At 55.6% G+C, this 27,256-nt stretch overlaps 13 protein-coding genes across 13 annotated transcripts; 8 read left to right on the top strand and 5 right to left on the bottom strand.

The window, feature by feature from the left end:
- Nucleotides 1-618: 618 nt before the first annotated feature.
- On the top strand, nt 619-2,389 carry N656DRAFT_767081 (TMP-TENI-domain-containing protein; the record flags this gene model as incomplete). The annotated part of the gene is made up of 4 exons (XM_064813531.1): nt 619-904; nt 967-1,102; nt 1,157-1,789; nt 1,840-2,389. 4 exons carry the CDS (start codon nt 619-621, stop codon nt 2,387-2,389), a joined length of 1,605 nt encoding a protein of 534 aa, XP_064671614.1.
- Nucleotides 2,390-2,581: 192 nt separating this feature from the next.
- N656DRAFT_566566 (Isochorismatase hydrolase) lies at nt 2,582-3,819 on the top strand. Its single transcript, XM_064810122.1, has 4 exons — nt 2,582-2,804; nt 2,875-2,890; nt 2,953-3,006; nt 3,090-3,819. Exons 1-4 carry the CDS (start codon nt 2,774-2,776, stop codon nt 3,658-3,660), a joined length of 672 nt encoding a protein of 223 aa, XP_064671613.1. The 5' UTR covers nt 2,582-2,773; the 3' UTR covers nt 3,661-3,819.
- Nucleotides 3,820-3,977: 158 nt separating this feature from the next.
- Nucleotides 3,978-5,882, bottom strand: N656DRAFT_788320 (uncharacterized protein; the record flags this gene model as incomplete). The annotated part of the gene is made up of 2 exons (XM_064816682.1): nt 3,978-5,638; nt 5,690-5,882. 2 exons carry the CDS (start codon nt 5,880-5,882, stop codon nt 3,978-3,980), a joined length of 1,854 nt encoding a protein of 617 aa, XP_064671612.1.
- Nucleotides 5,883-7,202: 1,320 nt separating this feature from the next.
- N656DRAFT_777166 (SGNH hydrolase) lies at nt 7,203-8,403 on the bottom strand. The gene is made up of 4 exons (XM_064814769.1): nt 8,377-8,403; nt 8,193-8,289; nt 8,009-8,133; nt 7,203-7,944 (listed from the first exon to the last, which is right to left on the bottom strand). The coding sequence occupies exons 1-4, from the start codon at nt 8,380-8,382 to the stop codon at nt 7,357-7,359; spliced, it is 816 nt and encodes a 271-aa protein (XP_064671611.1). The 5' UTR covers nt 8,383-8,403; the 3' UTR covers nt 7,203-7,356.
- A 171-nt stretch (nt 8,404-8,574) lies between these two features.
- On the top strand, nt 8,575-9,045 carry N656DRAFT_777165 (uncharacterized protein). Its single transcript, XM_064814768.1, has one exon. It carries the CDS (start codon nt 8,792-8,794, stop codon nt 9,005-9,007), a length of 216 nt encoding a protein of 71 aa, XP_064671610.1. The 5' UTR covers nt 8,575-8,791; the 3' UTR covers nt 9,008-9,045.
- A 341-nt stretch (nt 9,046-9,386) lies between these two features.
- Nucleotides 9,387-10,262, top strand: N656DRAFT_677903 (uncharacterized protein; the record flags this gene model as incomplete). The annotated part of the gene is made up of 3 exons (XM_064810512.1): nt 9,387-9,516; nt 9,556-9,781; nt 9,875-10,262. Coding segments are annotated over 3 exons (744 nt in total), but the record flags the coding sequence as incomplete, so codon positions are not given.
- A 340-nt stretch (nt 10,263-10,602) lies between these two features.
- Nucleotides 10,603-14,665, bottom strand: N656DRAFT_706397 (uncharacterized protein; the record flags this gene model as incomplete). The annotated part of the gene is made up of 4 exons (XM_064811350.1): nt 10,603-10,629; nt 10,704-11,991; nt 12,177-14,253; nt 14,422-14,665. 4 exons carry the CDS (start codon nt 14,663-14,665, stop codon nt 10,603-10,605), a joined length of 3,636 nt encoding a protein of 1,211 aa, XP_064671608.1.
- A 385-nt stretch (nt 14,666-15,050) lies between these two features.
- Nucleotides 15,051-16,637, top strand: N656DRAFT_796551 (uncharacterized protein; the record flags this gene model as incomplete). Its single annotated transcript, XM_064817540.1, has 3 exons — nt 15,051-15,837; nt 15,891-16,548; nt 16,607-16,637. The coding sequence occupies 3 exons, from the start codon at nt 15,051-15,053 to the stop codon at nt 16,635-16,637; spliced, it is 1,476 nt and encodes a 491-aa protein (XP_064671607.1).
- Nucleotides 16,638-17,256: 619 nt separating this feature from the next.
- Nucleotides 17,257-18,637, top strand: N656DRAFT_706130 (uncharacterized protein; the record flags this gene model as incomplete). The annotated part of the gene is made up of 2 exons (XM_064811330.1): nt 17,257-17,809; nt 17,874-18,637. The coding sequence occupies 2 exons, from the start codon at nt 17,257-17,259 to the stop codon at nt 18,635-18,637; spliced, it is 1,317 nt and encodes a 438-aa protein (XP_064671606.1).
- Nucleotides 18,638-19,660: 1,023 nt separating this feature from the next.
- Nucleotides 19,661-20,161, top strand: N656DRAFT_566350 (uncharacterized protein). Its single transcript, XM_064810118.1, has 2 exons — nt 19,661-19,982; nt 20,042-20,161. Exon 1 carries the CDS (start codon nt 19,693-19,695, stop codon nt 19,912-19,914), a length of 222 nt encoding a protein of 73 aa, XP_064671605.1. The 5' UTR covers nt 19,661-19,692; the 3' UTR covers nt 19,915-19,982; nt 20,042-20,161.
- A 70-nt stretch (nt 20,162-20,231) lies between these two features.
- N656DRAFT_566500 (uncharacterized protein) lies at nt 20,232-21,336 on the top strand. Its single transcript, XM_064810120.1, has 2 exons — nt 20,232-21,155; nt 21,243-21,336. Exon 1 carries the CDS (start codon nt 20,386-20,388, stop codon nt 21,133-21,135), a length of 750 nt encoding a protein of 249 aa, XP_064671604.1. The 5' UTR covers nt 20,232-20,385; the 3' UTR covers nt 21,136-21,155; nt 21,243-21,336.
- Nucleotides 21,337-21,430: 94 nt separating this feature from the next.
- N656DRAFT_566460 (uncharacterized protein) lies at nt 21,431-22,494 on the bottom strand. Its single transcript, XM_064810119.1, has 2 exons — nt 21,970-22,494; nt 21,431-21,862 (listed from the first exon to the last, which is right to left on the bottom strand). The coding sequence occupies exons 1-2, from the start codon at nt 22,336-22,338 to the stop codon at nt 21,725-21,727; spliced, it is 507 nt and encodes a 168-aa protein (XP_064671603.1). The 5' UTR covers nt 22,339-22,494; the 3' UTR covers nt 21,431-21,724.
- A 156-nt stretch (nt 22,495-22,650) lies between these two features.
- Nucleotides 22,651-24,431, bottom strand: N656DRAFT_705736 (uncharacterized protein; the record flags this gene model as incomplete). The annotated part of the gene is made up of 2 exons (XM_064811296.1): nt 22,651-23,851; nt 23,917-24,431. 2 exons carry the CDS (start codon nt 24,429-24,431, stop codon nt 22,651-22,653), a joined length of 1,716 nt encoding a protein of 571 aa, XP_064671602.1.
- Nucleotides 24,432-27,256: the final 2,825 nt, after the last annotated feature.

Raw genomic sequence — 27,256 nt, 5'->3', positions numbered from 1 at the left:
CTCGGCTTCTTTATCTCGACCTCAATCGCTTCCTATGGAATCTAACAGCCGCTATAAGGTGCGTCTAGCGGTGCAGTGATTACGACTTACAGCAGCCATAATGAAAGCTAGGTATCCAACTGCACTTTGAAAGAAAGTGAGAAGTTGAACGTTAGTGTTGAGATTGGATTTCAATGCCAACAGTGTGTCACTGTGTCCGCTGGTCGTTTGCCAGCCAGTTCAGCCTTCTTTATCGCCAACAGACTCTTAAACCCTCATGGGCAGTCAATTGCTTTGGTTTCCTAATTTTCTCCATTTTACAAAATCTAAAACAACAGCAAATCTACCGCCAGATTGCTCTTCCGGCGTTGTCTTGCACAAGGTAGTACATCGGTGCCAATTTGAAGATACGACGCACAGTGCATCCTTGGACGGCCCGGGATCATGAGAAGGGTGAGATGGACCCACCTCTCAGCTGTGCTTGGGACCTCCGATCTCGATCCAGATCCACCTTCCCAGCAACTCGGTCCTGCCCCGCGATCCACATCAGCATGCCTCTCCCCGGTCCCGGCCGGTCCTCCCGGTAATCCCTCATATAGGCTCAGGGATCCAAGGTTTCACAATCAGGTGCGAGCCACAATGGCGGGGCCCAACGTCGACTACTCGCTCTATCTCGTCACAGACTCAACACCGGCTATTCTCGGCAACAAGAGCCTCTGCCATGTCGTCGAGGAAGCCCTCAAGGGCGGCGTGACAGTTGTGCAGTACCGTGACAAGACCAGCGACACGGGAGAACTGATCTCGACCGCAACGCAATTGCATGAGATCACGCGGCAATATAAGGTGCCGTTGCTCATCAATGACCGCGTCGATGTGGCTCTGGCCGTGGGTTGCGAGGGCGTCCACATCGGCCAAGATGATATGAGTGAGCGAAAATCCTCAGATTCCTACGTCTAGACTGGTCACGAGACTCACCAGTCCTCGCAGGTCTGCCCACTGCCAGACGGCTCCTTGGCCCCAGCGCAATCATTGGCGTCACGGTCAGCACTGTGGACGAAGCGCTGCGGGCTTGTGAAGGCGGCGCTGACTATCTGGGCATTGGTACCGTCTACGCCACGCCGACGTAAGGGCTCCTGCGTTCCCTGTATCTGCTGTTGGATTTTAACACATTGCCCAGGAAGACAAACACCAAAGATATCATTGGAACTGCGGGCGTGCGCAAGATCCTAGAGGCAATCGAAAAAGCAGGCTATCAAACGTCGACAGTCTGCATTGGCGGCATCAATGCATCCAACTTGCAGCGAGTCATGTTTCAGAGCAGTGCCACCAGGAAGGCCCTTGATGGCGTTGCGCTGGTCAGCGCTATCATTGCTGACCCCGATCCTCAAGGCGCTGCATCGAGTCTGCTTCAGCTTATCAAGCGTCCGCCAGCCTTCAAAAGTTTCATTTCGGAATCCGATTCGGCAGCCGTGCTCAACATAGTACCGTCCGTCATCCAACAGGTCCATGCCAATAAACCTATCTCCCATAACATGACAAATCTTGTATGGAGGGATCCCCAACTCCCTACTTTACATGTTGTGGCTGACGCTGGACAGGTTGTGCAAAATTTTGCCGCAAACGTGGCCCTGGCAATTGGCGCGTCGCCCATCATGGCAAACTACGGTGAGGAGGCATCTGACCTGTGCAATCTTGGAGGATCGCTGGTCATCAACATGGGCACTGTCGACCCCAAGGGGCTGGAAAACTACCTAAAGGCACTTAAGGCTTACAACCGGGCCGGCCGGCCGGTCGTGTTTGACCCTGTAGGGTATGTAGCCCAGACCTCTGGGCTTCAATCGCTGTTGCTGACAATCGCAGAGCCGGGGCTACCCAAGTGCGGCGTGAAGCCCTCAAGACCATCATGGCTAACGGCTATCTTGATGTCATCAAGGGCAACGAGGCCGAGATCAGGACTGTACTCGGTACCAACTTGCCGCAGCAGCGAGGGGTTGACAGCACCAGCACCCTGGACGACTCGCAAAAGGCTGAAATGGTCCGGGAACTGGCCGATCGGGAGAAAAATGTGGTCGTCATGACGGGCAAGACGGATTTTGTCAGTGACGGTACGCGTACCTTTGCCATTGACAACGGCCACGAATATCTCGGCTCAGTGACTGGGACCGGCTGTACGCTGGCTACGGCCATATCGGCTGCAGTAACGTTACGCCACGAGGATAGGCTGACGGCCGTCATCGCGGCCATTCTGCACTTTGAAATTGCCGCCGAGCTTGCTGCCTCCAGGTCCGACGTAAGGGGGCCGGGCACCTTTGTTCCAGCCTTTTTGGACGAGCTGTCAAGCATTCGGCAGTCCACAGTACAAAGCGACCTCAGCTGGCTCAGGATGGCGAAGCTGCGGAAACTAGACTAGTTGAACCGTGAAGTACCAGCAGCCATCTTCAGCATTCCGCGCCGCCTCTCCTTGCACTAGTCTCTAGTTCCGAATTTCTGTGCCTTATTTGCTTGGTCTTGTTCCCCTGGTGAGCTCCCGCCTGCCCTGTGAAAATGCGGGGTAGAGCCGGCTTGTCTGCCAGGCCGTTTACGTACCCCAACATCACTCCGCCCGGTCCCGGCTACTCGTAGGCAGCCCCGCCTCCTTTTAGCCCCACGCACTTCCTTGCGTCCGCTTTCAAAGGCCGGGGGCCGTCCCCGAGGTCCATACAATAATCACGATAACAACATACAAAGCCCGGTAGAGCCAGCTGCCGATCATCACACGAGTTCATTCCTTCCACAAATACATACTACATACATCATGACCACCCCTACTCCTGAACGGCGCTTCAGTTACGTTGACTCCCGTTGTCTCTCCCCCGACTCGGCCAGACTACTAACAAAGATGACCGAATATCACAGAGAACCCGGCAGTTTTGTAAGACGCCAGCCGCTACATATTGCATGCAATGACACTAACCTCCCACTTCCAATCAACAGCATCTGCGATATCCAAGACAAATTCCGTCCCACTATCCATGAGTTCGACAAGGTGTACGGGCCCTCCTACCCCTCGTCGCCTCATCTGCGTGTAAAGCCACAACAATCGACCAACTAACCTTCAAACATCGAGCTAGCATCCTAACAAGCCGCAAACTTCTCACCGCGGCAAAAGCCCTCCAGATCCCCATCTTCGTCACCACGCAGAACCGCGCCCGCCTAGGCGACACCGTCCCCGAGCTCAAGCCTTTGCTGGCCCAGGCCGGCGACCTGGTCAAAGTAGACCTGGACAAGACGCGCTTCAGCATGTGGCTGCCCCCGCTGTCCACCCACCCCACCTTCTCTTCTTCTTCTTCTTCTACTTCTTCTTCTTCTTCTTCTTCTTCTTCTTCCCTGGCAGCAGAAGTCGCCATCGTAGGCATCGAGTCTCACATCTGCGTGACCCAGACGGCGCTGGACCTGCTGGCGGCGGGCCACCGAGTCTACATACTCGCCGACGGCGTGAGTAGCGCCAACTGGGAGGAGGTTCCAATCGCGCTGGCGAGGCTGAGGCAGGCGGGCGCCGTGGTCACAACCAGCGAGAGCTGGATCTACGAGTGCATGGGCGACGCGGGGATTCCCGAGTTTAGGGCCATGGTCAAGGTCGTCAAGGAGACCATGGGCGATACCAAGGCTGCTTTACAGGGGTTACTGGGGAGTAAGATTTAGGTAGCCTGGTTGGTATGGTTTTGCGTTGCCTTGTACTTCTCTAGACGTCAATCAGAATTTTGTTGTATTTTTGGTTTCGCTAGGTTGTAACTTGTAAGGCTGCTATCAGCACCTTTCCACTTCCAGCAGCTCTCCCTATCCTACAAGTTGGCTATCTGATATGTAGCCCTAACCTGTGCAATACCGGACCAAAAGTCTTCCGGTCTTACGACTGCTCAATGCATTCCGCTCCCATGACCAGCGGTAGGCAGCCCAGCCCAATTGAGGGGGCATCTTTACCTTCATGTAAAGGTCATGGCAGCCCGCTCCCCAGAACTCTAATCGGCCGCAGTCGTGGGTGTCTTGGGCTTGGTCGATGCGATCCACGAAAACGCAGAGGCGCTTCCGAGAGGGTTGTTCGCGGTTCGTGGAAGCGTGCCGGCCCCTTGACTGTTCGCCATTGTAACCTGCTGTTTGCTGTCCCCAATGGTGCCCAGCGCGGACCCGCTCATACTACGCTTCGTGTTCCCCCAGCTGGCGGCGGTGGTGTTTGCCGTACCACCTTCCGCCGGCCCCTTGCGCCGTGATTCCCCGCTAGACCGCAACCCTGATGTCGGCTCGTATGACGCCCCTGTCCTACTTGACGATGAGCTGCTAGCCTTGGTAGGCCTCAGCACTTTCATGCTGCGTGGCCGCGCCGCCGGCTGATATCCGCTCAATGGCGGCGCGCTGCTCTCACCAAGCGCTGCTGCCGTTTGCCGCCATGGCGTCCGAATGGCGGCACTGGGTTCACGTCGGCCGACATCTGCCGTTACGGCGCCTTCCTTTTTAGGGGCCTCTGCCGCGTTCAGTTCCACGGCTTGTTTGTCGCTCTCGGTACCACTTTCGGAGGTAGCGCTGGGCGCCCCTTGTTTGGTCGCCTGGTTTGGCTGCGACGTGGGCGAAAACACGGCATCGGAGCCGCTCTCCCCAGCCTTTGATTCGGCGCGATTCGAGTCACTGGCATCACGGACCGAGTTTTTCCCCAGTTTCTCGCCCGAAACAAATTCTGGGGCAGCGGCGTTGAGTTTGGGCTTGCTGGGTGCTATGTTGGCGGTGGTGAGATGCTTGAAAACTGCATCATCTTCGGGCCGCACGAACGGTATGGAGAGTTTGTCGCGGTCGCTGCCGTACAGAGTCATCAAGTTCTGGGAGAGCAGGAGGTCGGCACTATGCATTCGTAGTGTATGACTCCCGATAAAGACGCGGATAGCCTTCTTGCCCTCGGCCGTCTCCTGCTGATCCATGCCCGTCACTTCAAAGGATGCGGTTATGCTGGGCAGCTGCGGTGCCGGGCTCGTTGATCGGGAGTTGGACTGAGTGACGCGTGCCTCTGCTAGAAAGACGGGGAGCGTTATCCTGTGAACGCCGTCCACGTCCCTGTGGATGTTGTTGATCAAATCGAGATCTCTGAGAAGCGAGTATTCAACCGTCGACTTCTGAGACCCTGTGCAAACCACGGCATACAAGAGGCCCTCAGATGTGAAGTTGGTAGTCAGCCAACAGCGGATGATGGACGGGGGCGAGCCCAGGATGTAAAAGACCGGGGGCGGTTCTGGGATATCAAGGGGCGAATCATCCTCTCGGCCGCCAATTACAAAATTGGTGTCGAGCCCAAGGCTGCTGGCACGACCTGATATCCCCGAATGCATTGAGTGAACCGAATGCCCGGCAGAGCTATGTCTGCCGTCGGATTTGTGCGAGTATGACCGCTCCATCATCTGATGCCCTCCCATGCCGCTTCCAGGACGTATGGGCCCTAACTCATTGGAGTGGCGGCCTCCACCACCAAAGTTGGCACCGTGCAGGGCGCTCTCATCGAAGCGGACGCTGTTAGCTCGCGACGCCGCCCCACGCCGTATCGGCTCATCCTCCGCTTCGAGTTGCAAACTCCCAAGCAGGTTATGGCCCTGCTCATCTAGGTCGCTGAACAGCTCGGTCGACGGCATATGCAGCGGGCCTGTGACAGTTAGCCAAAAGAAATTAGACGTGCGCGCGGCCATGGACCCACCGTGCTGAGGCGTTCCGCCAAGCGCACTCGGAAACGGCGAGTTCCAGACGGACTTCAGGGCGGCGTCGTCGGCCTGGCGCTTTTCCAACGAGCGTAGTCTCTCGCCATGCAGCTGCTGGATCTGTTGGATGCGCTTCAACTCCATCTGAACATCGTGTAACTCTTCGCGGGTGACGATGAAGACCGGCTCCATGCCCGAAGAGGGAGCGAGACACACTGCAACACGCCGAAGGTTGCTGGGCCGCCGAAAAAGCTGAAACGAGCGATCGAGGCGGACACGAGAGTGCTTGAGTTTGACCGAATAAGCTGGTTTCGCCCACGGGATATGATGGAATCAATATCGGCTGAAATCAGACTCGCGGGGCCAGAGGCCGTTGTCCTATATTTTCTCTGGCCTCGATCTTGAAAGTGTCAACTCTCGAGGTCCGCCGCCCCCCACATCGCCTGCAGAAGGACCCCAAGGCCTTGCAGCGAGGTCTTGTCGCGCACGTTAACCCAATTCGCGTGCTGAGTGGCTGCAAGAGGACAGGCGTCAACGGTGTGGCGATGGGATTCGAGATAGAAACGGCCTCGTCAGGAATGTGCGCCGCTGCTCGGTAAGGGGTCGAGGACAGTTTGGTTATTGAAGGCGTTTGTGATATATCAGATTTGTCTGCGAATATATCAGGTCGGCACCACAATGTAGATGTCGTCAACAGTGCTCGTCGTGTCTCCTTGGAAGGATTGTGTAGCGATCAACGAAAAACGCGTCGTATGCGAGTACGTTCACAGAGGAGCGGAGGGGTATTATTAGCCACAGGCCCACAGAATGCAGAGTTTTGGTGATCACGGCCTTGGAAAATGCAGAGGAAACAACAAGCCGCAAAAATCGATTAACTAATAAGCACTGATGTTTCTTGGGAGATTTGGAGCTCGATGGGTATTCGATGTATTTGATGCCGTAGAGCAAAGGGTGGGTCGGCAGAGGTGGTGGGAGGAATGAGAGAAGCGGCGGCGGGCGTGCAAGGCACGGAGGATAACGACGGCGTGTAGTTAAGCAGGTCCGGCAGGTTCCTTAACCTTCTTCTTGCTGTGCAAAGAACGTATGCTCAGGGTCTAGAGAGTCGTGATTCGTATCACTATTGGGATGACACAGGAATCGAATTTGTTTCGATGATGGACCGGTGCAACTGTCGAAAACGCAATGATGGAGATCCCTTGTTTCGTTCATCGACCTTTGTTTTTTTCGCTTGCAACTTCTCAAGCTGAGGTCTTGTCTCCAGGGTGCGGTGACAGTGGTGCACAATGTCTGACTAAGCAAACCTTAAACACTGTTGGAGATTGAATTGGGGATCAATGCACAGTATACAGAGTCATACATACTGTGCTCTACTACGTCTTGAAAGTTTCGATTAGTTTCCCCTACAACGGCACAATGCGTGCCGGATGCTCCAGGATGTACTCACTCTTTACCCGGGCAAGGATACACTATTGGAGTTGAATCTATACAACAGGCTAGTTATGAGAAAATTGAATGCGCTGTTCTGCGTATGAGTGACCGCGTTGGTGGCAGACTGGCAGACTCATTGCCACGGTGCGACGTATTTACCGGCCAATACGGCCCTTGCATTACCCAGCAGAGAGCCCTGTCTATCACTTTCCTTGGAAATGCCACAACTCGTGGAAACTCACAGATTTTTTCCCTTGAGATGCGCATCCTCTTCCAACCATGGCGCGAGACGCCAATCAGGCAGCACATAGCCGACTCTGTCCTCATCTGCTGTTCCCGCCCACTCGGAGCCAACTTGGTCCCGGACAAGACGGTAGAAGATTTGGTACGCCTCGGAGCTCATGTGAAGGCCGTCTGGAAGCAGGTGCTCGAGGTAGCCGCGCACGCCGCTTTCGGGGTCACCAAGTGCTGGCCCATCCGGGTTGAAGCCAGGAGTCTTCGCAATGGCCGTGTCCATCAGCGCCTTCCAGAGATCCACCAGCGTGACCCCCGGGTGTTCGGCAGCCACTTGGCGGACGGCCTCAGAATATGATGCACTGATTTTTGCCTTTCTGGTTGAGGAAGGGTGGCCATTGGCTAGGTCGAGGACCTTGATGCGGATTTCGTCCAGTGGGGGTGGCGTGACGAGGAAGATCTTTGGCTTGTGCGCAACAATGTTGGGATGGGTGATGATCCGAGCCAGGTTTTCCTTGAATTTGCCCAGGGGAACACCTTGGTGGTTCGTGGGCAATGGGACGCACGCATCATTGGCCCCAAGCAGGACGAACTGATGGGCGGTCAGCTAGCTTCGCATCCCTTGTGGGGTTAGCTTCTGACCATGGGGGACGCACAAGGTACTCGAGTTTGGGGACACCCGGGCCTGGTGCCGTAAAGATTTGCGGCAGGACACTGAGGGCATTCGATGTGTTGTATCCCGAGAGCCCGCGGTTGACGACGTCGAGTCGACGTAGGACCTCTGGCGAGGAGTCAGCCGTGTTAGTGTCAAGCAAAGAGAAAAGGAGAACGGCCACTAACGTGACTGGAGAGCTGCCTGAAAACAAAAGCCGTCTACCAGGTCGGCGGCTCCCTGGAAAAGCGAGTCGCCGAACAAGACGATTTGAGGGTAAGTGGTCTACGGCAGAACAACACCACCATCGCCTTCGTCAGCGAATTACGTTTCCTCAATATCGCGATAAAACGGGAGGGGAAGCAGACATACGGCCATGGCAGCTGTGCGTGAGTAGATCCAACTCGGCAGCGGGTTATTCGTCGTTACTGGAGCCGTATTCCGGGACCATTGGGAGCGATGGGGGCCACCTCGCTTTAAATACTCCCAGGGACATGCCGTCCTAGGTTGCTAGTCCGGCCCGCCATTGCGGTAGCTCCTTCGTCCGAACTGCCCGCAGAAACGTAGACCGCCCCACACCGGCCGATAGGGCCAACGGACGTGTGCAGATTGAGGAGGTACTGTGGGAGACGTCGTGATACTTGACTCGAGAATTGAGGCACTCCAAGAGCGGACTGTTGATTCGCCTGTTTCAGTCCCTTGTCCCCCGCAAGCCGCCGCAACCCGGCGATGCAGGCTGCCGTTCGCTGTGTGGTACATACATCGACTGGACTGCCTTATATCAGGTATGTATGCAGTAGCCAGAGACCGAGACGACAAGTGCACTAGCGTGTGTGGTTACAGCACCAGCACGCCACTGTCCCGCCAGATTGGCTGCGTGGGCAAGCAAAAAGTGCCGATTGGCGGTCAGTCACGTGCTATGCAGCTCTGCGATCGGAAAAGTTATGTTCAACCTGGGTATGCCGTTAATAGTGGCCTGCTTCGATTGGTTTTCTCGGTGTAGCTGCCCGCTTTATCTCCCGCTTTGCAAAAGCGGTGTGGTAAGTCTTGTAACCTCTCCTTCAAGAATCAGCATCTTGGGGTGGGACGAAATGCTTGGATCTCTGCTTAGCCAAACCCGTTAATAAGTGCGCTCAAGAGTGGGGGTGTCGGTTACGTCGGGATATGCAACCTGAAGTGAGAAGGTGACTGGAATTTGGGGCCGAGCTGCTTATCGATAGTGTTGTAAGTGGTGGGCGACGGTGGGATGGACTTGCCTCCCAAGGCGACAATCACAACCGCCCACAATCACAAGCGCCACCGACGCCTTTTCTTCGGTTTTCAATTAATTTGTGACTACTCCGTATTCAGATTCCATGTTACTGAGGACGATGGCTCAGACAGCCTGCTGCACATGCGCGACGTTGCTCTCGGCCGTGCCTTGCGTGACGTCCTCCTCCGAGAAGCCATTACCAGACAACCGGCAACTGGACTGTTGCGGCCGCGTAATATGCCATGACTGCATACAGGCATGTAGACACTCTCATATCAAGGGAAACTGACTGACTCAAGGCACGTTCTGGCAGAAAAACCCCCGCTTCCTAAGCTATTGTCCTTATTGCCCGACCTCGGGACCATCGCTCCTAACTAGCCGCCGCAGGGGGAGAGACGGGGCAAGGCACGAGAAGAAGGAAAATGCAATGGAAGCCACGGGAAAGCAAAAGCAGGGCGAGCCAGTGCTTGACCAGCCGCCGCCCCCTTACACTGCTCTCTCGCCGTCAACCTGCCCCTCGACCATGTTACCACTACCACCGCCGCCATACACACCACTCCCCTGCCTTTCCGCCTCCAACCCAAACCAGCACCAGCAGTCGGTCGTCGATAGCCCCAGCCAAGACGTAAGAGAAGAGGTCATCATCCACCACCTCCGCCACACACACCCCCAGGACACGCTGCAATCCCTGGCTCTGCAGTACGGCATCCCCCCCGCCGTTCTGCGGGCGTCCAATAACCTGCCGCTCGGGGCCGACCACCTGCTGGCGGCGCGGCACACGCTGCTGATCCCGGCCCGCCACTGCCGCAACCCGACCAACCGGTCCCCCTTCCCGCCCGAGGACAGCGAGTCGCTGGCGCGCAAGACGGCCATCCGGCGGTGGATGGTGGCGTGCAAGGAGGCCAACTACGATATGGCCCTGGTGTATCTCGACGAGGCCGGCTATGACCTCGACGAGGCGGTGGGGAGGTACATGGCCGATACAGAGTGGGAGGCTAGACATCCCTATCCGTTGGCTAAAGATAGAGATGGGGGGCGGAGAAGGAGGTGGGGGAGCTGGGGGAAGAAAAGAGAGGAGGGAAGGAACGGGGCCGGGGATTAGGATTATCGGGAGGGAGGCGAGCAGTTCAGAGCAACACAGCATCGCTGGGTTGGCCCTGGTATGCTGTCAAGCACCGTTGCTAGTTCAAGTTTCAGTCTGAGTGTGGACAAGACCTCTGACCTGTTGTGTGAAACAAGCGCCGAAACACCCTCCATGAAGCGCCGTTCGCCTACATTGATTGTATAGTACACATCGTTCGTAAACCTAGCCAGGCTGTATAATCATGCTACTCATCATCCTGACATTAGAAGGCAGACCGGGTCCGGATATCCTATCAGAACGTTAGCGATCTCCGGGCAAATAAACTCATGAACGGAAGCGAAGATATCAGAGAAGCGAACATACCGAGATCTTGCGCTCGATCTCCCGGACCGACCGGTCCAGCTCGCCGGCAATCAGCTGCTTCTTGTCATTCGAAAGCAGACTGAACCTCTCACAGAGATCGCCGTCAATAACCCCCTTCACAGGAACATAATATCCGCGATAGATCAGATGGTCACGACCCGCCAACGGAGGGTCTTCACTTCGCATGTGGCTTTCCAGGTTCTGGAAGAAGTCGACGTCCTCCCGGCTAACGAACGGAATAAGGACGCCGACTGTGCCCTGGATCCCGCTCCACAGCAGGACATCTTGACCACCGACAACCAGGTTTGTCTTGACGATGCTCGTCGGCAGATCCTGCGTATAGAAATGTGCCATCAAGTTGAGGCGGTTAGGTGCGCCATGGAGGTAATTGCGGGCATGGATAAGCTGGATTTCCGAGCCCGGCTCATCACTTTCCTGGCTGGCTCTTTCGGGACATCGTAGGATCCACACATTGCCGAATTTGTCTCCTCCGGCCACCGATTCGTAGTCAACCATGGTGGTGCAAGTTGTCCACCGGTTAATCGTGTCATCGGCGAACGGAATAAGTTTATTACTCTCGTGCTTATACACCACGTAGGTAACACCTTGTTGGACATCCCCAACAACAATGCGGCTGCCCTGCGTCTGGAGCGACACGATCAACTGAGGGGCCACCTCCGCCTGGGCTTTCCTGAGCAGCTGTTTGAGGCCAAGATCGTACACTCGCAGCATCTTCCCTATGCCGGCAAGAAGACGGCCCTGGAATGGGATCAGGGCCATCGGAGGCTCTTCAATTTTGGTCTTGTGAATGAACTCCAGGTCTCTGCCGTCGTCATGGAACCGATAGACGTGGATATAGCCCTCGGTGAATTGACGTGGGTTGAGCACCATGTCCTTTCCGGTTCCAACGATGAGAAAGCTCTCGCCTTCTTGGCTTGCAAAGGGAACAACAGCGGCGCTCACGGTGGCTTCATTGCCCTCCAAATCGATTTTCTGGAGAACCTTGGGTTCTTCACTGATTGGATCAATAATGCTGATGCACGACGCCCATCTACCTTTGGCTCGAGGATAACCAAAGTCCTCTGGTGGCAAAACAGTTGCATCTCCGTTCACAGCACTTGATTGCGCCAGGAGCTGAGCCTGCAGTTCTGGGGGGAGCGTGTTATTGTCGGATTCGATAGTGTAAAAGTACGGCTGTTCTGGGTGCTTGACCAGGCGCTTCGGTGTGTATGTGAGCGGGATGGACTTTTGAATCATGTTCTCGCCCAGTTTCTCAATGGTGAAGATCCTGTGCAATCATCAGCAAATGCGTATTGAGGCGCATATGTCTGTCAAAAACTGCAATGGAGTTTTATCAGAAGGAACAATTGATACAACATTTGTTGTATTCAAAACCTCATAGCCATGGGGCTTAGGAATCCCTTTTATCATCATGGAAATGGAGATAGATGAACAGAAGTGGGGAGAACTGACCTCAAGTAGTTGGCATGGATACCAACCATGCCTTCCAGGCACTGTTCGCTGCTGAAATTCCAGCCGTACTCGAGATCGGCGTAACTCAAAGGTGTCATGACGAAGTTTTTGGCGATGGGATCAGTGTAGCCCAGCCACGGCCTCGAACTGAGAGCAAGGACACAAGGCTGCTTTTGAACAGACACTTGGAAAAGCTTGGTGGACTTCGGCCCTAGAAACTTTTGTCGAGTGTCCGTTAGCTCACCGGTGATTTCGTCCAGGACAGTCCTTAGATAGACTCCAGAATGCAGGCCAATGTGTAGATACAATGTCGTGCCACCGGTCGAATCCTCCATCGCCATGATAGAAAGAGAGGAAGGGGCCGCTGTCAAGGCCTGGATGGACTTCATCTCCAAGGTCGACTCTGGGTCGAGACTGAGGATGCGGACAGTGCAGTCATCACAACCCACAGCCAGGAACGAGCTTCGCCTCAACCCTTCTGGCACCCTACCCAAGCTGAGGGATGTGACGGTCCCCGACATTTCTTTCTTCTCGTCGTACTCGGCAAGTGCCCCATCCGCATCCATCTCGAAGTACACAATCTCTCCGGAACTTAGAGCGATTACAACCTGATTTTCGTTTGTTGCAGCAGCGACGATCGATCGGTGCTGGGGTGCTGGCCACTCGTTGACGCGGCCCTGGACTATATGCCGGATCCCCTTGGGGTGTACTTGGATCAGCCCTTCCTCACCCAGCTGTTGTACCGCCAGGGTTGGGACAGCTGTTAGAAAACCGCTATCGCTGACCTCCTCCACAGTTTCGCCAATGCTTAAAACAAGGGTGGCGTTGGTAAAGGAGAGCACAATATAAGCATCAAACTCGTCGTATTTTGTGAGTTTCGTTGTCCAGACGGCCGAAGGTGTGCCTGGAAGTTCAGATGCAACGATCTCGGACACCTCCAAACCGTGCTTGAGCATCCGAAAAGTGCTCCTGGCTCTGTTGCCGCAGACTGAGTAAATCTGGGGCGCATCTTCGCCCGTCAGATTAGCCACTTTGCAGTCAATCAGGGGGTTCATCGAGTCGATGCTCTCGACGAGCACCAGGTTCTCTAGCGGCCGCGGATGGAAATACACAGGATTATAAGAAGCTCGAGGATCCGTTGGGAAGTCGTCGCTGCTGAATTCGGGCTCGTCATCGTCATCGCCGAGCTTCTCGAACTGGTAAAAGTGATGGTTGCCAAATTCGCTGGCGGCAAAGAGGAAACCACTCTTCAGAATACACAGACTGGAGGCTGTGGGAATGGTGTCAAAGTACTTGATCTTGAGGCGCGCGACTTCGCCCGTGGGGTTCCCTTCATTGTCCTCGACCATATCGAGGGTAACCTTGAACAGGTCTCCGTCCTCAGTCTGAAGCAGAAAGAAGAAGGCGCCCGCACTGCCTTTGAGCTTATGCATGACGCCTGAGACAATGGTACGCTTCCTCTGAGGATCTTCTGTAGCCCCGCGACGTCTGGGGATGGGGATCCGGAACGCCTCCTGGTTGGAGTGTCGGTAGGTGATATTCTCCTCTCCACAGACTAGAACGCCGCTCGGCCCATCATTGCCCCCGGGAACCTGAAAGAGGAGTGACGAGGTCGGATCAACCGCATCTGACCATTTACGTACAACGTGGTTGAGACCTAGGTCGAGTTCGTAGTAGACAAGCTGCGCTTCGGCCTCCTGGGCAGCTTTGCCAGACGGGTCCTGATCAGCTTCGGAATAATCCATCTCCAGGGCGGCGAAGACGGGATTGGCGTAGCCAACATCGAGAGCAACGAGCGACAGCACAAGTACGCCAGGCTTGTGGGCCTCGAGTGGCGATGAAATGGTAAGCTCGGCCTGGGCATTCCTATTCAGCACGTAGACCAGCTTGTTCTTTTCGACCGACGCGATCAGGCAGGCCCTTCCTTTTGGGTCGGCAGCCAGGTACTGGCCGGGGATTACGCGGCGCACCCCGGACTTTCCAAACGTTTCCAGGTGAATCCTCGAGAATCTGTTCAACTTGGGCAGGTACTCGATGATGGCAATGCGGCCCGAGTCCGTAGCGAGGATAATGTAGTCTAGGTGCACACGCGTCTTAGCACGATCCGGGGTACAGCAACATCTCGAAGGCGATCCGCAGACCACCGCGCGAGTCCAAGCGGGACATCATCCCGCCAAAGCTGCGGAGCGGATCCAGAATCACTAAATTGTCCGAGGAGCGGCGGGTTGCTGAGATTGTCACTCACCTTTGTGGCTGCCGGCAAGGCGGAAGGAAGAGATGGCCCTAATGATACCAAAGATATCGTGCGATATCAGGGTATTAACCTTTCCCTGCCTGGGATCGGGTTGAAGAAGGTTTAGGCGAGAGCCCGAAGCCGTGATGATTTGCTGCTCCTTCGTCCCCGAGAACTGACCCAACAGCGCTTGCGTGATTGTCGTTGGCTGCTGGATCGTCAGCGAGTACAGGAACATATTCGAGGTGGTCGCCATGGCTTCTCGGCGTGCGCAGAAAGCCGGCGCGGCCTCGGTGTTGGGTGGTGAATCAACTTAGCGATGTTGCGCGTTGATGTGCGGATGTTGTGGTGAACTGAACGAAACTGGGAAGCTCAAGAAACAAATTTATTCGTACTTGAGCAGCTTCAGCCACACCCCGCCATTGTTTGCTTGCGTATAATCACAGTGGGGGCTTTTACCTAGCATGTTTGCGGCCACTCCAGGCTGGTGCTTCTAGTGCGAGACAGTGGCACCCGCCTCAAAACTGTGGCATCAAATGCGCTGATTGGACGATGCGTATGCAAGTGCCTGAACATTCTCAAATCGTGAGATGCATACCTTGGTCACTCGAACACCCCAACCTTCGGTTGCCAAAACTTCAATGGCTCTTCCGGCGGATCTTGCAGCGCGCTCAGCGCTGTCAAGGATCTGCACGCGTTGCTCCATCTCGCTCAGGAGAGAGGGCTTGATTTCCAATGGGTCCTCCCTCGCTTTCCAACTGCAACGACGCAAACTGGGCTCCCGAACAAAACAAGTCCGACATGACCAGCAACACATTCCAAGCCTTGCCGCGAGACACTTTTCGTCCAGTGTTGTCCGGGCTGGGTTCCGTCCGAGCAACTCTCTCCAGAACGAGTCAAAACGAGTTCTAGCCCCAGACGATCTGTTCCATTCCTTCACCAACTCTCCGATCCCCGAGATCCGGCGGCGCGCTGCCCTCATGAGACAGCATGCTCCGTGTCCACACCCCGATCACCGGCCTGGCGGGCCCATGGCCCCAGCTCATGTCGACTTTGAATGTCCGGACTGTGGCATCCCCGTGTATTGCAGCAAGGAGCATTGGGCAGACGATTACGAGGCGCATCTGGAGATCTGCGACACCCTGCGGCAAATCAACGAGGACGACCACGACCTCCGGTCAGGTCGCTTCTTCCCCGAGTTCGAGTATGCCGGGCCGCAGCTGGAGGAGGCAATGGTCAACATGTCCAATTGGGACACCTTCTTGTATACGCGCGAGTTCAATGCCATTAATGCCGATCGCAGCATGAGGCAAGTGACGCGGCTTCTGACGTACCCCATCACCATCGGCAGCGTCCTCCATGAGCTCAGTCCGTATAACATCAAGGCTGGTGGGAGGCTTACAGCCGAGGGACTAAAAAGCTTCAGCGGTATGTTTTCCCGCCATTGCTCAGGATGCACCCTCTGACAAATCATGTGAAAGCGCTCCGTTATACCCTCCATCCTCCAAAAAGAGGCGTAGGTACGGATATCAAGAGCCTCCGGGTATCACCACCACCTGTGCGCGTGTTCGTTCTTGGTGCGCGGGCTGAATCATCGCTTCCCCGAGACGCGTGGATTCAGTTGGCCCATCTCTTCCCCAGAGCGAAGATTCACCTTATCCTTATCGGCCCCGAGGCCATGGTCAACAGAGACAACGAGTTTCCCCTGCCGCCGCGCACTCCCCAGAATCCGTTTGGCGCCATTGTAGAGGACCGCGTGTGGCATACGATGAAGATCAGCACCATTGTCGACTATTATCACACCATCCACAAGACGGGGTACTTTTACCCCTATGACCCATACTTTGACTGCTTCGTTCTGTTCCACCCGGGGCTGGGTCACCCGGCCAGCTCACACGAGTGGGAGGAGACGCTTCCTATGCTTCTCGAGACCAAAGTGCCCATTCTCGCGACGGGCTACACCCAGACCGACATGGAGCGCGACGTTGAATGGGTCCGCAAGACGACAGGCGGAGAATTTGATATGCTGCTTGAACCAGGCGAGAACATATTCCGCAGCCTCCGGTGGGATTTGTACGATATGGACCCCCAGGACATCAGCGCTGGCAACTGGGGCCTCTGGGCGTTCCGAGGCAAGAGGTAAGGCCTTTCCCTGGTGGTGTTGATGCTAGGAGCCCTAATACTGACCCTACTGTAGGTACGAGGCCACTCATAAATCATCCGAATAGACAGCGAGCTGCCGGCCATGCTGCGCTCGAGGATCGGGGAGCCTGTTCTGTAAGATAAATTTGATAACTTGTATGTACAAGTACATACATACCAACCTCTGCATCAACACCAATGCTTGTTCGTGAGCATAATAGACCACCCAAGCGGTCACTCGAAAGCATCAATCCTCCTTTTGTTACCTCTCTGCAACTTGTATTTCAATGTAAATGTTTCGAATGTCAAGGGTCGGATGTATCCCGGTGCAGTACAATTACAGAATTTCAATACGGAGTACCGTCCTACTTACCTGGTGAGGTGACAGGTCAATCTTGACCGGCTAGCGTTCTCACCGCCTTCCTATCGTGACAGGAGGTGCAACGCATCTCATCATGCAGGCCTGATAAGCGACCTTGGTTGACACCGCCTTTCACTTGGCGTTGTAGCACCTACCTCGAGAGTTCCAAGAACGCAGCATGTACAGTACAATGAGCTGCGTCGTTTTTACAAGGCATCAGCTTAGTAACGCCTCTGCCCGTGGAGCCTGCCAGCGTCGGGAGATTGAGCACACGAAATGAAATTGATATAGGGCACGACATTCGCTATGACGACCAGGCTCTGCCAGAATAATTGATGGCCGCCATGACAACTGCTGCAGATGCAGATGCCCACCCTCCTCCGACGCCGCCTCCTCCTCCTGCCCCCGTCCCCACTCCCCGACCCAAGCATTCCCATTCCCGTACCTCGAGCCTTCAGCCCGGCCCGGTTCCCGTGTCGGCTGAACACGGCGCGGCATCTCCGTCTCAGAGCGGCGGAGGAGTCGCTCGTCGCACAGCCCGCACGGCACCTCCCGATCCTCTGTCAGACAAGGCCACGGCTTTTCTGATCCGTCGTGTCCTCTGTCCCCAAAACTCCGACAAGGGCAGGGGCTCTCCCGCGCCCATCCAAGACATCTTGCCGCCTCTTTCCAGCCGCAACGATGTGGACCTGCAGCTCTATGCCCTGATCGCCATCATCTTGAGGGAGTACGTGCAGAACTGGTACACCAAGATCACGGCCGACGAGACCTTTGTCGCCGAGATCGTCCAGATTATTGCCCATATCACCAGGGCGCTTGAGCAGCGGCTGAGAAAGGTGGACCTCGAGAGCTTGCTATTCGACGAGCTTCCCGAGCTTCTCGATAATCATGTCACTGGTCCGTCTGCGCGACTCGAGCTTGAAGCGGATTCCTCTACGAGTAGCTGACACGACGAGTCTAGCCTACCGAGCGTCCCACGACCCCATCACGCAGCCCCCAGTCCAGACGGACCCGCGCGAGATCTACCACTCGCTATGCCCTCTGCCTGCCCTCTCACCGGTTCTCCGCTCGGCAGACCCCGAGAGCGCTGCAGCCCAGGCCGAGAACGAGGCAGCGTATCGTCAGCTGCTAGTTCAAGCCGTCTTGGCCGTGCTGCTCCCCACCGAGGATCTCCAAAACGGCTGCCTGACTGCTTTGGTTGGCCAGATATTTTCCGAGCTAATAATCGGGAACGCAGTCTCCAACAGACTATCGGAACCGTGGCTGATTTGGGAACTCCTCATCATTGTTTCCAGGACTGGTCGTGGACGGAGCATCTCCGAAGACGGCAACCTGCCGGGGAAGTCGAGAAATGGGCTACGGGGTACCCGTAGGGCCCTCTCGCTCCAGGCCGTGTTCTGGACAATCCTACAGTGGTGCTTTCTTGCGACTTCGCTCGTTAGGACGGCTTTCGCAATCCTTGTCATGTCCCGTTCGCTGCCTCCACGAGTCCTTCGCGGCGCGGGCTTTCAGAAGGACAAGGACCAACACGAGGTTGGAGCGAAAAACGATCCACAAGCATCCAACACACCAGTGTTGGCGTTCCGATTGTGGTGCGCCATATCGAATCTTACCGAGATGGACGCGCGGATGCCCTGGCTCTGCGGCGCATTATCGATGCTACAGTGGATTGCCATGACGGGGCCAGGACGAATCGCCGCTTTCAACGGGAGGCTTGACAGGTAGGTGGTGATTTACTTTACCCTGTTCCACCCCTTTTGCAGATAAGCTCGTCACACTACATGCTCCGTCAGTCACTGGATCAGACAGCATGCGATCCATACTACGAATCAAGAGGCCCCCCCCCCCCAGTTGCGAGTGCAACGCGACGGTTGGCAAAGGTCACGATCCAAAACGTCTGGAAGCTCTTGGTCACCTAGAAGGGTCACTGGGTGTAGTTGCGTCCACCAATACGCAGCTGAATCAAGGCTTCGGGGTAAAAAGGGTTTGGCTGCAGTGGAACACACCTCCCACATGTCCTGCGGCCGAATCGGCGACCCGCAGCCTGCACATTCGTGCCGCCTCTAGTCTCAACTACCTGCAGATGGCACCTACATCTGCTTCGACCAATCGCGGAGCCGCATCTCCTTAGCGGCGCCTGATTGCTCGAGAGGCTCAATGGGGCTTGACCGGTCAATCCATCAACGAGGCTTATTTACGCGCCGAGTTGGAGACGCTTCGAGGATTGGGCCCGCTTTAGCAATCTTCGACCTCATCTTCATCCCCCGCACTCCCAATTCCTTTTACCACACCACATGCGACTGCTCAGTCCGCGCTTCGTACCTCTGTACCGGGCCACAGTACGCCATGTCCATGACGCTTCGACAGGCAGTCTTGAATTCGGGTGGCCTGATCGTCCCGATGGGAACCTTCCCGTTCTCGGCTGGCGTTCCTCATACGGCGCTGGTTTGGGATGGGTGATGACCGGGCTGTCAACAGCATGACAGGTCACATTTGGAGCTGCCGAGGCATGGATTGGCGAGGAATATGCAGGCATCCGCTCCCCGGTTCATGCCGCAGTTCTCGTGGCCGCTGGGCGATCCTAACCACTGCGGAATAGCTGAGTGCTGATCTTATCTCGAGCTCTATGCACCACAGGCTTGTCATAAGATTCTGTGGGCATTTTAGTGCCCTTGCCGACAAGACGCGAGGCAAGGCAATACACTTCTGAACGACATGGCGTAGGCTGGAGGCAAAGGTTCAAGCGCAAGTGCCTTCCCCGAGTCAAAGTCCGATGGGCCATGCATCAAACCCGGGCCCTGGTCGTCTCCCCGCATTCCAAGGAGGAAAGCTTTGGCCTCGCCCAGGCAAGCACGCAAGCCGCCTCAGCCGGACCAGCGCTCAGTAGTGCTGACGTGCGGTGCCAATGCCGCGCCTTCCACCTCAATATTCCCCATTCCTTTTGTATTGGTAGCCTGATATTCATCTGTCTCCGAACCGTTTTGCACCAGCTTGTGTACTGACCTCATCCGATCTTGACGCCCCCCTGTCGCTCTGCCGTTTCCCTCGGAGTGTTTAGGAAACGCTCACAGTACCGGATGAGGGCATCAGCCGATGGTGCTTTGCACGCACACACACGCACACACACACACCTCTTTCTCACATTCATGTTTCCCCCCGTATGATGAAACTCAAGGTTGCTTTTGTCTCGGAGAGAAGAACCGCCATTTGTTTGGAACGAAACCCCCAAATTCGACCCAAGAATGAGTTGCTTATCCTCGTTTCTTATCCGGGCAAATCAAATCAAGCAAACAACCTTTTTCCGTTACGAACGAGCACACACACTCTCTCTCACACTCAATCTCACTCACACGCACACACACTAATTGATGTAACGTAGGCTTTTATCTTACAGCATACACACCTATGTGCTGAACGCGGCCAACCTGCCCCCACTTCTCCGCAATGTGCGGGGCGCCCTGTTTCCCAATAACATGGCCAGTAATAAGGCGCCGCTGCTGGTCGCCCCCACTTCCGACACCGAACTCCGCGCCCTCAGACGCAGGTGCGCTAGATCGCTTTTGGGAATGCTGCCGCGGCCTGTAGGAAGGCTGTTTTTCGGCGGCAGGTTGAGGGGTCGTGCTACTGCAACCACTCCTACTACGACTGCTGCTACTACTAATGCTGGGGATAGCAGGAAAGTCGGTGAACGGGAGGGCAGAGCAGCGAAAGGCGGAACCGAGTCAGGGCCGACAGGGTCAGCCTGGACAGGATCAGCCGGATCGAGCCCGACGCGGTCCGCTCCGTCGGGGCCGAAGGGCATCGACGACCGCCACCGCCGCCGACGCCGTCATGACCAGGATCAAAACCAGGGTCAGGGTCAGGACCAGGGCCAGGGCCCTTGCACCACCCCTCGTTCTAGCGTGGAAGATGCGGGCGCTAGTACCACTGCTAGTGCGAGCGGTGGTACTACTACTGTGGACATGATGACACGGGATGATTATGATGACCGTGATGGTGGTGACGATACTGATGGTAACAGTTATCGCGACCAGAATCAGGAAGCCGAGGATGACGGGGAGATCTTGGACGAAATCGAGCGAAGCATCCTGGACGTGTTTAGCGATGCCTACTGCAACAAGCACCTGGTCTATGCCATACTGGAGCTGGTGCTTGTGAGACTTATGCCTGAGCTTGCCGAGAAAGGTGTGGTTGAGCTTTTGAGCGATAGGATTACCCTGTAGACGAATCATACCTATACCTTGTGAGAAAGCAACATGTCCCCTGCCATGAAAGGGACGAATGGACGATGGGCTTTCCTATTTTATATCTTACTGATGAACTTCTGAAGAGGTACTCGGCAGATTGTACCGCTTCTGGACGGGTAGAGGGGTACATCCAGATCTTGCATTTGATGCCAAAACGATCCAAAGTCCCTCGGCGTTCAGCATGTCCATCCATCCAACCGCGAGTTCATTCAGATCGGAACCTCCTGGTGCTTCTGACGAGACCGGGCAGGCCAAACCGCCCCACCTTCCAGTAAAGGAAAAGAGAAATTATGAGTCCTCTCACTTGCAAACAAGAAGCTGAGGATATTGTCTTCCTTCCATCCTTAGTCCAGAATTACCCATCCCAGGAATGCTCCCTACCCTCCAACCTTAGACCGGCCGAATTCCTTCAGCCAACCAGCCAGGGACATGAAAAAACCCACCCAAGAAATAAGAATTCAAGCAGATCAGCCCATAACACGTGCTCCGTGATTGCTGGTTCTCCTTAGGTTTCCGCGGGCCTGCTCCTCACTCTTGCTCTCGTCCAACCGTCTTCGTACCCCCTTCACCGCCATCCGTATCCACCAATGTAGCGATCAGTCTCGCTGGCTTGCTCGGGTTCCATCGGTTGATTGACTGATTGATTGATCGAACGATCGAACGATCGGTTGGCCGGATTCGAGCTCGAATTCTTACCGCGCTGGTAAGTTTCCTAAAAAGCCGAGTCCCATGCTTCCCTCCCTTTCCTTACCCAAGCTCCTTGAACAACTAGACACATGCAGATAATGACCAGGTAATATACAAAAACATTGAAATTGCATAAGAAGAGAAATATACACAAACAGGCAGAAGATGCGGTCCTGCTGTTTGGAGTATGAGGGGAATATGCCTCCATTGTTTGAGGAAGAGGACTAAAACGAAAAGTAAGCGGGGGAAAAAAGTAGGACCGAAATAACATATAAATTGCATGAAAGAGAAGACGGATTGAAAAAAGCTCAGAAGAAGAGGCAAAATGACGCGAGGCGATTTTTCGATCCGTGTTCGCGTGAGCGTATAGAAGTCTTCCGGTGATGGCAGCTGTGTAGATGGGAGACAACGCCAAAGGTGGGTATATAGAAGTCGTAATTGGAGAATAGGGTATATGGAACGGGCTAGGGGAGAAGGTTGTGTGTAGTACATGAGTATGATGTGTCTTCAACGTCGTAGAAAAGGACGAACGTGGCTTTCAGTTGCAACTGGGTGACTCTGATAAATGTCCATCGAGAGATCCGGGCAAGCACACCGCTCCCTCCGGAACCGCTGGTAACCCATGTCTCGGACATGCTCATTAGAAACCTGTCTTTCCACTCGGTCTTCCAGCCCTGGTCGTTCACGATCCTGAAGCCGGAATCACCGTCAGGTCTCCAAGAATGCCTGAAAGCGCCGTGACGGGTCGGTGCTCGTGGGTATCATGGCTCGTGAGTCATGGGCGAAGAGGGTGAAGTCTTCCCATTAACCGCTCATAGTCTGTTCCACTTTGATCATGGCCGAGGGGGCATTTGGCATTTCACTGTCGCCTTCGGGAATGCGCGAGAGTCCTCCCATCCCATGCGAGACCTTAGCCAGTTGGCCTTGATGTATGCGCAGCTTCTCCGTCAACCGGGCAACAATCAGATATTCGTTCTTGTCCGCGAACCCGCTAGCATTCGTAATGAATGACAACAGAGTGTCGGCAGCCTTGCGCGCATCCTCCTGTGTTGGCGAGCTGGGAGACGAGCCAACAGCGCTGGTCGTAATCGGTGTAGTCGTCGAACGACCCGCAATGCTGCTGTTGCTGCTGCTATGCCGAAGGCGGGGCGAGGAAACGGCTTGATCGAGGCTAAAGTTTGGCATGGCCGGCTCGCCCCCCGACGGCTCAATCGTCGAGGAGGGTGCGGCAGACGAGATATGGTATTTTGGAGTCAAGGGCTCCGTAGACTGAGATTGGTTCAGGTACTCCAGATCGAGGGTTGGGAAAGTTTGACTCCGGGGTCGTTGAAAACCTGGACCACCGGCGTGCGGTGGGATTTGCCTGGATTGATCTCCAGGGAGAAAGCCTCCCATATTGGGGTCTGGAGAGAAACTGAACGAGTTCGTTGGACTCAGTGCGCCTCCGGAGAAAGGCTGCGCTGCTGTGTCTGTGAAACTGCTGGATAAGGACGTCGTGCTCTGCGTGTTGGAGTGTTTATAGACGCCATCTGGAGCAAAGTCCATGAAATTGTTCATGTTCTCTTTTTCCTCGTCGCTCTTATTCGCCGACAGGGGAGACGGGGAGAGATGCCCAGAGGGTGAAGCAGGAGAAATGGCGCTTGAAGGCTGAGACGTTGTTAGAGCCGGCGAAGCGCGGATGCTATCAGCAATGTTGGTCTCGGAGGCTCGACGCATCAACCTTCCTGCCGGGCCTATCCCGTGCTTCAGCATGAACTTGTCAAGCCATGCCGAGGTGTTGTGCTTGAGAAGCGGCTCTCCAGCAGTCATGGCCGAGAAGAGTCGCGCCTTCTCCTTGAGGTCTTCGCCGGTCACGGCGATGCCCGAATCCTGCGCCTTACGGAGGTAGTTTGTTAGTGCCTTTTCAATGTCGGCGCCTTTCCCCTTGTTGCGCTTAACCGGAGAACTGCTCCGCTCCTCTGAGTTAAGATATTTGTCCTTATTTCGCAAGACCTTGGATACAGTGCTAGCAGCCAATGTTAGAAGCGGCATCATACTATGGTGAGAGCGAACGGGACCCCCCTGCCATACCTCCTCTCAACGCCAAACCTGGCACCGATATCCGTCTGCTTGGCGGTGGGGTGATCTTCGGCGTACTGACACATTGCGCGGCGGTCATCGTCTGTCAGCGTCTTCCTGGGCTGCGATGTGGTCTGGATAGCGGGCAGCTTGGATGTCTTGAGCGGCGCCGTCATTGGGGGAATGGCCACTGGCGGAGCGGAATGCGGCGGGCCATAGTTATTCGGGTTTGTCAACATACTCGGCCACGTCGCATGAGGCATCATGAGCATTGGCAGTTGCGTATGTGAAGCCTGGGGCTGTTGATGTATCGGTTGCGAAGGAGCTGGTGGCGGCGGCATCCTGTTCAGAGACTCTGAGGGCAACCCGTGAGTGATGGGGGGGATGAATCCGAAGCCGCCTCCATAGTCGGACATGGTCGTCTGGAATGAGTTCATGTTCACCCAGTTGTCGTTGCCGTATGTGTTGTCTGGTGAAAGGTGGCTCTCCTGGTCCATGCCCGTTGAGGCGTTGATCTGGTTGTGCATGGTGACTGCGGCCTCGCCTCGCTCAGGCGAAACCAGGCGGCGAGCAGATAGAGGGAGGCAGAGAGCACTGGCTGGCACGGCGGGACTGAAGTCGTCTCAGAGGCGGTGGGATTGGTGCTGCGAGGTGCCCACTGAGATTGAGGGGCCACACTGGGGGGTCAAGCAGGTGTGGGGATCAACGGACCGGAAGGGATGGGCAAGACGCTTTCAGGAGACGGCATGCATGATACGGGGGGTGCGGGACCGCAATTGGTTCCTGGATCGGACTTGCAGCGGTCTAGCCGTCGAGAAGGTTACAGGTTGCGGGAATCTCCCGAGTGCGGTGTAGCACAGTATGTCCCCGCTGCAGAAGCGTTTGGGGGACAAGTCGGCTCGGCAAGTCACTTGGTGACTCGGGAGAGGGCGGATCGAGAGCGCAGGGCCGGGGAATTCAGCGGGATAGGGACCCGTTGGAGAAGGGAGCACCGAAGCGAGCCGCGTTGCGAGATAAACGGTAGCCGCTCTTGTCGAGGCGTCCGTTCCATGCAGGGAGCAAGCACGAACTGTTCTGAAGGAGAAGGGCGACGGGTGGCTGATGCGACCGGTGGGTGACTTGCTGCTCTCCTCCAAGTCCCGTCGCTAGCCTCGCAGTAATAATTGTACTTGGTGGAGAAGCTCGGCTCGAGCAGCAAGCGATACCCGCCCTCGACCCAGCAGCAACAGGAAGACGGGAAGGGCTATGGCTTCGCGTACTGCTTTGTTTGCTGTGGGGGGCTTGCCTGATTCGCAGGAGGTCCCCAAAGCAGAGCGCAGACCGAAGGGCGTCTGGTCGATGTCGACGACATAGAACCAGCACCGAAGTTGGACCTAGACCAGGGCCGAGAGATAGGTAGGCGGGCGGCGGGCCAGCTTCAACGGCGGGTAACCTAAGTAAGGAATGTGTAGGTTTGATCCTGGGGAGCAGAAGCAGCAAACAAGAGAGCGATCTACTGTGCGTACCAGTAGTAGTACGGCAGCCAGATGCAGAACTAGCGCCGCAAATGCAGTCCGGTCTCTGGCACTGGGACGAGATAAGTCGACGTGCAGAGCAGCTGGCATTTGGTGGAGGGCTGTGGCTCGGGCGGCATATGTATGCTATGCACTTCGCTCATATCTCCCGGCAGGGGGGACGTCCAGGGTTGGTTAGTGATGACCGGGGAAGGGAAAAGCACAGGGCGCAAGGTGGACGGAGAGAGCAACGAAACACCGGCCATGGGTCAGGGTACCGGGGGGGGGGGGGGGGGGGGGGGGGGGGGGGGGGGGGGGGGGGGGGGGGGGGGGGGGTGGTCGTCCAGGAAGGAGGAAGAGGGCGGGCTCGGGGTGGGGACACCTGAGGTGGGTGCGTGAAGACAACCTACCTAGGGCCCGGGGTCAGGTTGTGGAGATGGGAATGGTTGAGGTGAGGTGCCGCCAATGGAGCTCTGGTGGATAAGGTAGTTACATAACCTAACTTGGGTGAGAAAGGTACGCCCCGGGTTGGAGCAATGAAGCGTCGCCTCACGGGAGCTGGAGGGACTGGCGCTTCAAAAGGGGAAAGTTGAGGCCACACTGGACGAGCACCCAGAAGGAGGAATGAGCAGTCTACACCACATACGGGAGGATGGAACAGAGGCAGGAACCGAGCAGTCCCTGCTCACTGCTAATTACTGCAGCGTTGCTGTGTGGCAGGAGCTCCCATGCTGCCGTTCTGCCTGCCTGCCTTGACAGTGAAAAACGTAACGCGAAGGAAGTGGTACGTACTGTACTACTTGGTATGTACAGTACAGTATTGTACCGTACCTCATGTACGTATTGTCATTTGCATTCTTTTTCTTGAAATACCTCCGTCAGATCAGTACAATACTGTATTGATAATGTAGCGGGGTGCGAGCAAAAAAGGAAAATCTCAGGCTTGGCTAACGCCGCTAGCACGCCTTTGGCGAAACGCGGTGGCTGACGGACAGCTTTTCCCCTTGGAGCTCAAGTCACAGTAGGTGCCACTAAGTACTCCCTAGAATTCCAGGTTACGATTCTACTCAAGAGAACGCAGGGACAGAACACCGATCTTCATCATGGCTGTCGTAGCGGTGGACGTCGCAAGGCTGATGTGAATGTGTCCTTGGAATTCCCATCTTTACGGGTGGGCTACCACTTGCCTGCCCTCCAACAACAGAAGAACGTTGGTATAGTGAGAAACATACGGTAGGCTGAGGAAAGAGGCGCCTCTCACCAGGTAGTTACTGTGTAAACCAAGAGAATCACCTCTCGGTACGGCAGAAACGGACAGTTGCAGAGTCGCCAAATCAGAAAGTGGCCCGAGAGCCGTTCCTCCCAGATCGGCAATGGCAAAGCAAATGCACTGTCTCTTCCCGGGAATCCGGCCAACCTTTCTGACAAACTTGGAAGTTACACACGTCCACAATAACCAAAGGGTAAGGTACCTCGCACAGCAACCTTGTCTCGCACGCATGCCATAGGTAACGTACCCGCGCAGTTTGCGAATCTCAGCCATCCTGATGAACAAGAGAGCCTGCCTAGGCTAAGTTCTGCACTTCGTACAGTCACAGTACAGTACAGTACAGGTACTGTACCTAACGACTCGACCGCACTTGCCCTGACGCTCGGGCAGGTCCGCGACGGGACCCCACATGGGTGTGTCTGGGCTCAAGCCTGGTCGCTTACTTGGCCCGCGATCCTCTGGGGAACAAGGAGCATCCATGGCGGGAAACCTCACAGGCCGAGAGACCGTTTCTACCTAGTCGTGATAAAGTAGCTAATCAATGCGATCGGCCGGGGCTATATTCGGTAATCCGTATGTACTCTATATC

This window comes from Canariomyces notabilis (assembly GCF_033297395.1).
Source record: "Canariomyces notabilis strain CBS 508.74 unplaced genomic scaffold N656scaffold_6, whole genome shotgun sequence".
Lineage (NCBI taxonomy): Eukaryota > Fungi > Ascomycota > Sordariomycetes > Sordariales > Chaetomiaceae > Canariomyces > Canariomyces notabilis.
Note: the sequence above shows the minus strand (reverse complement) of the source record. Positions and strands in the feature narration are given on the sequence as shown.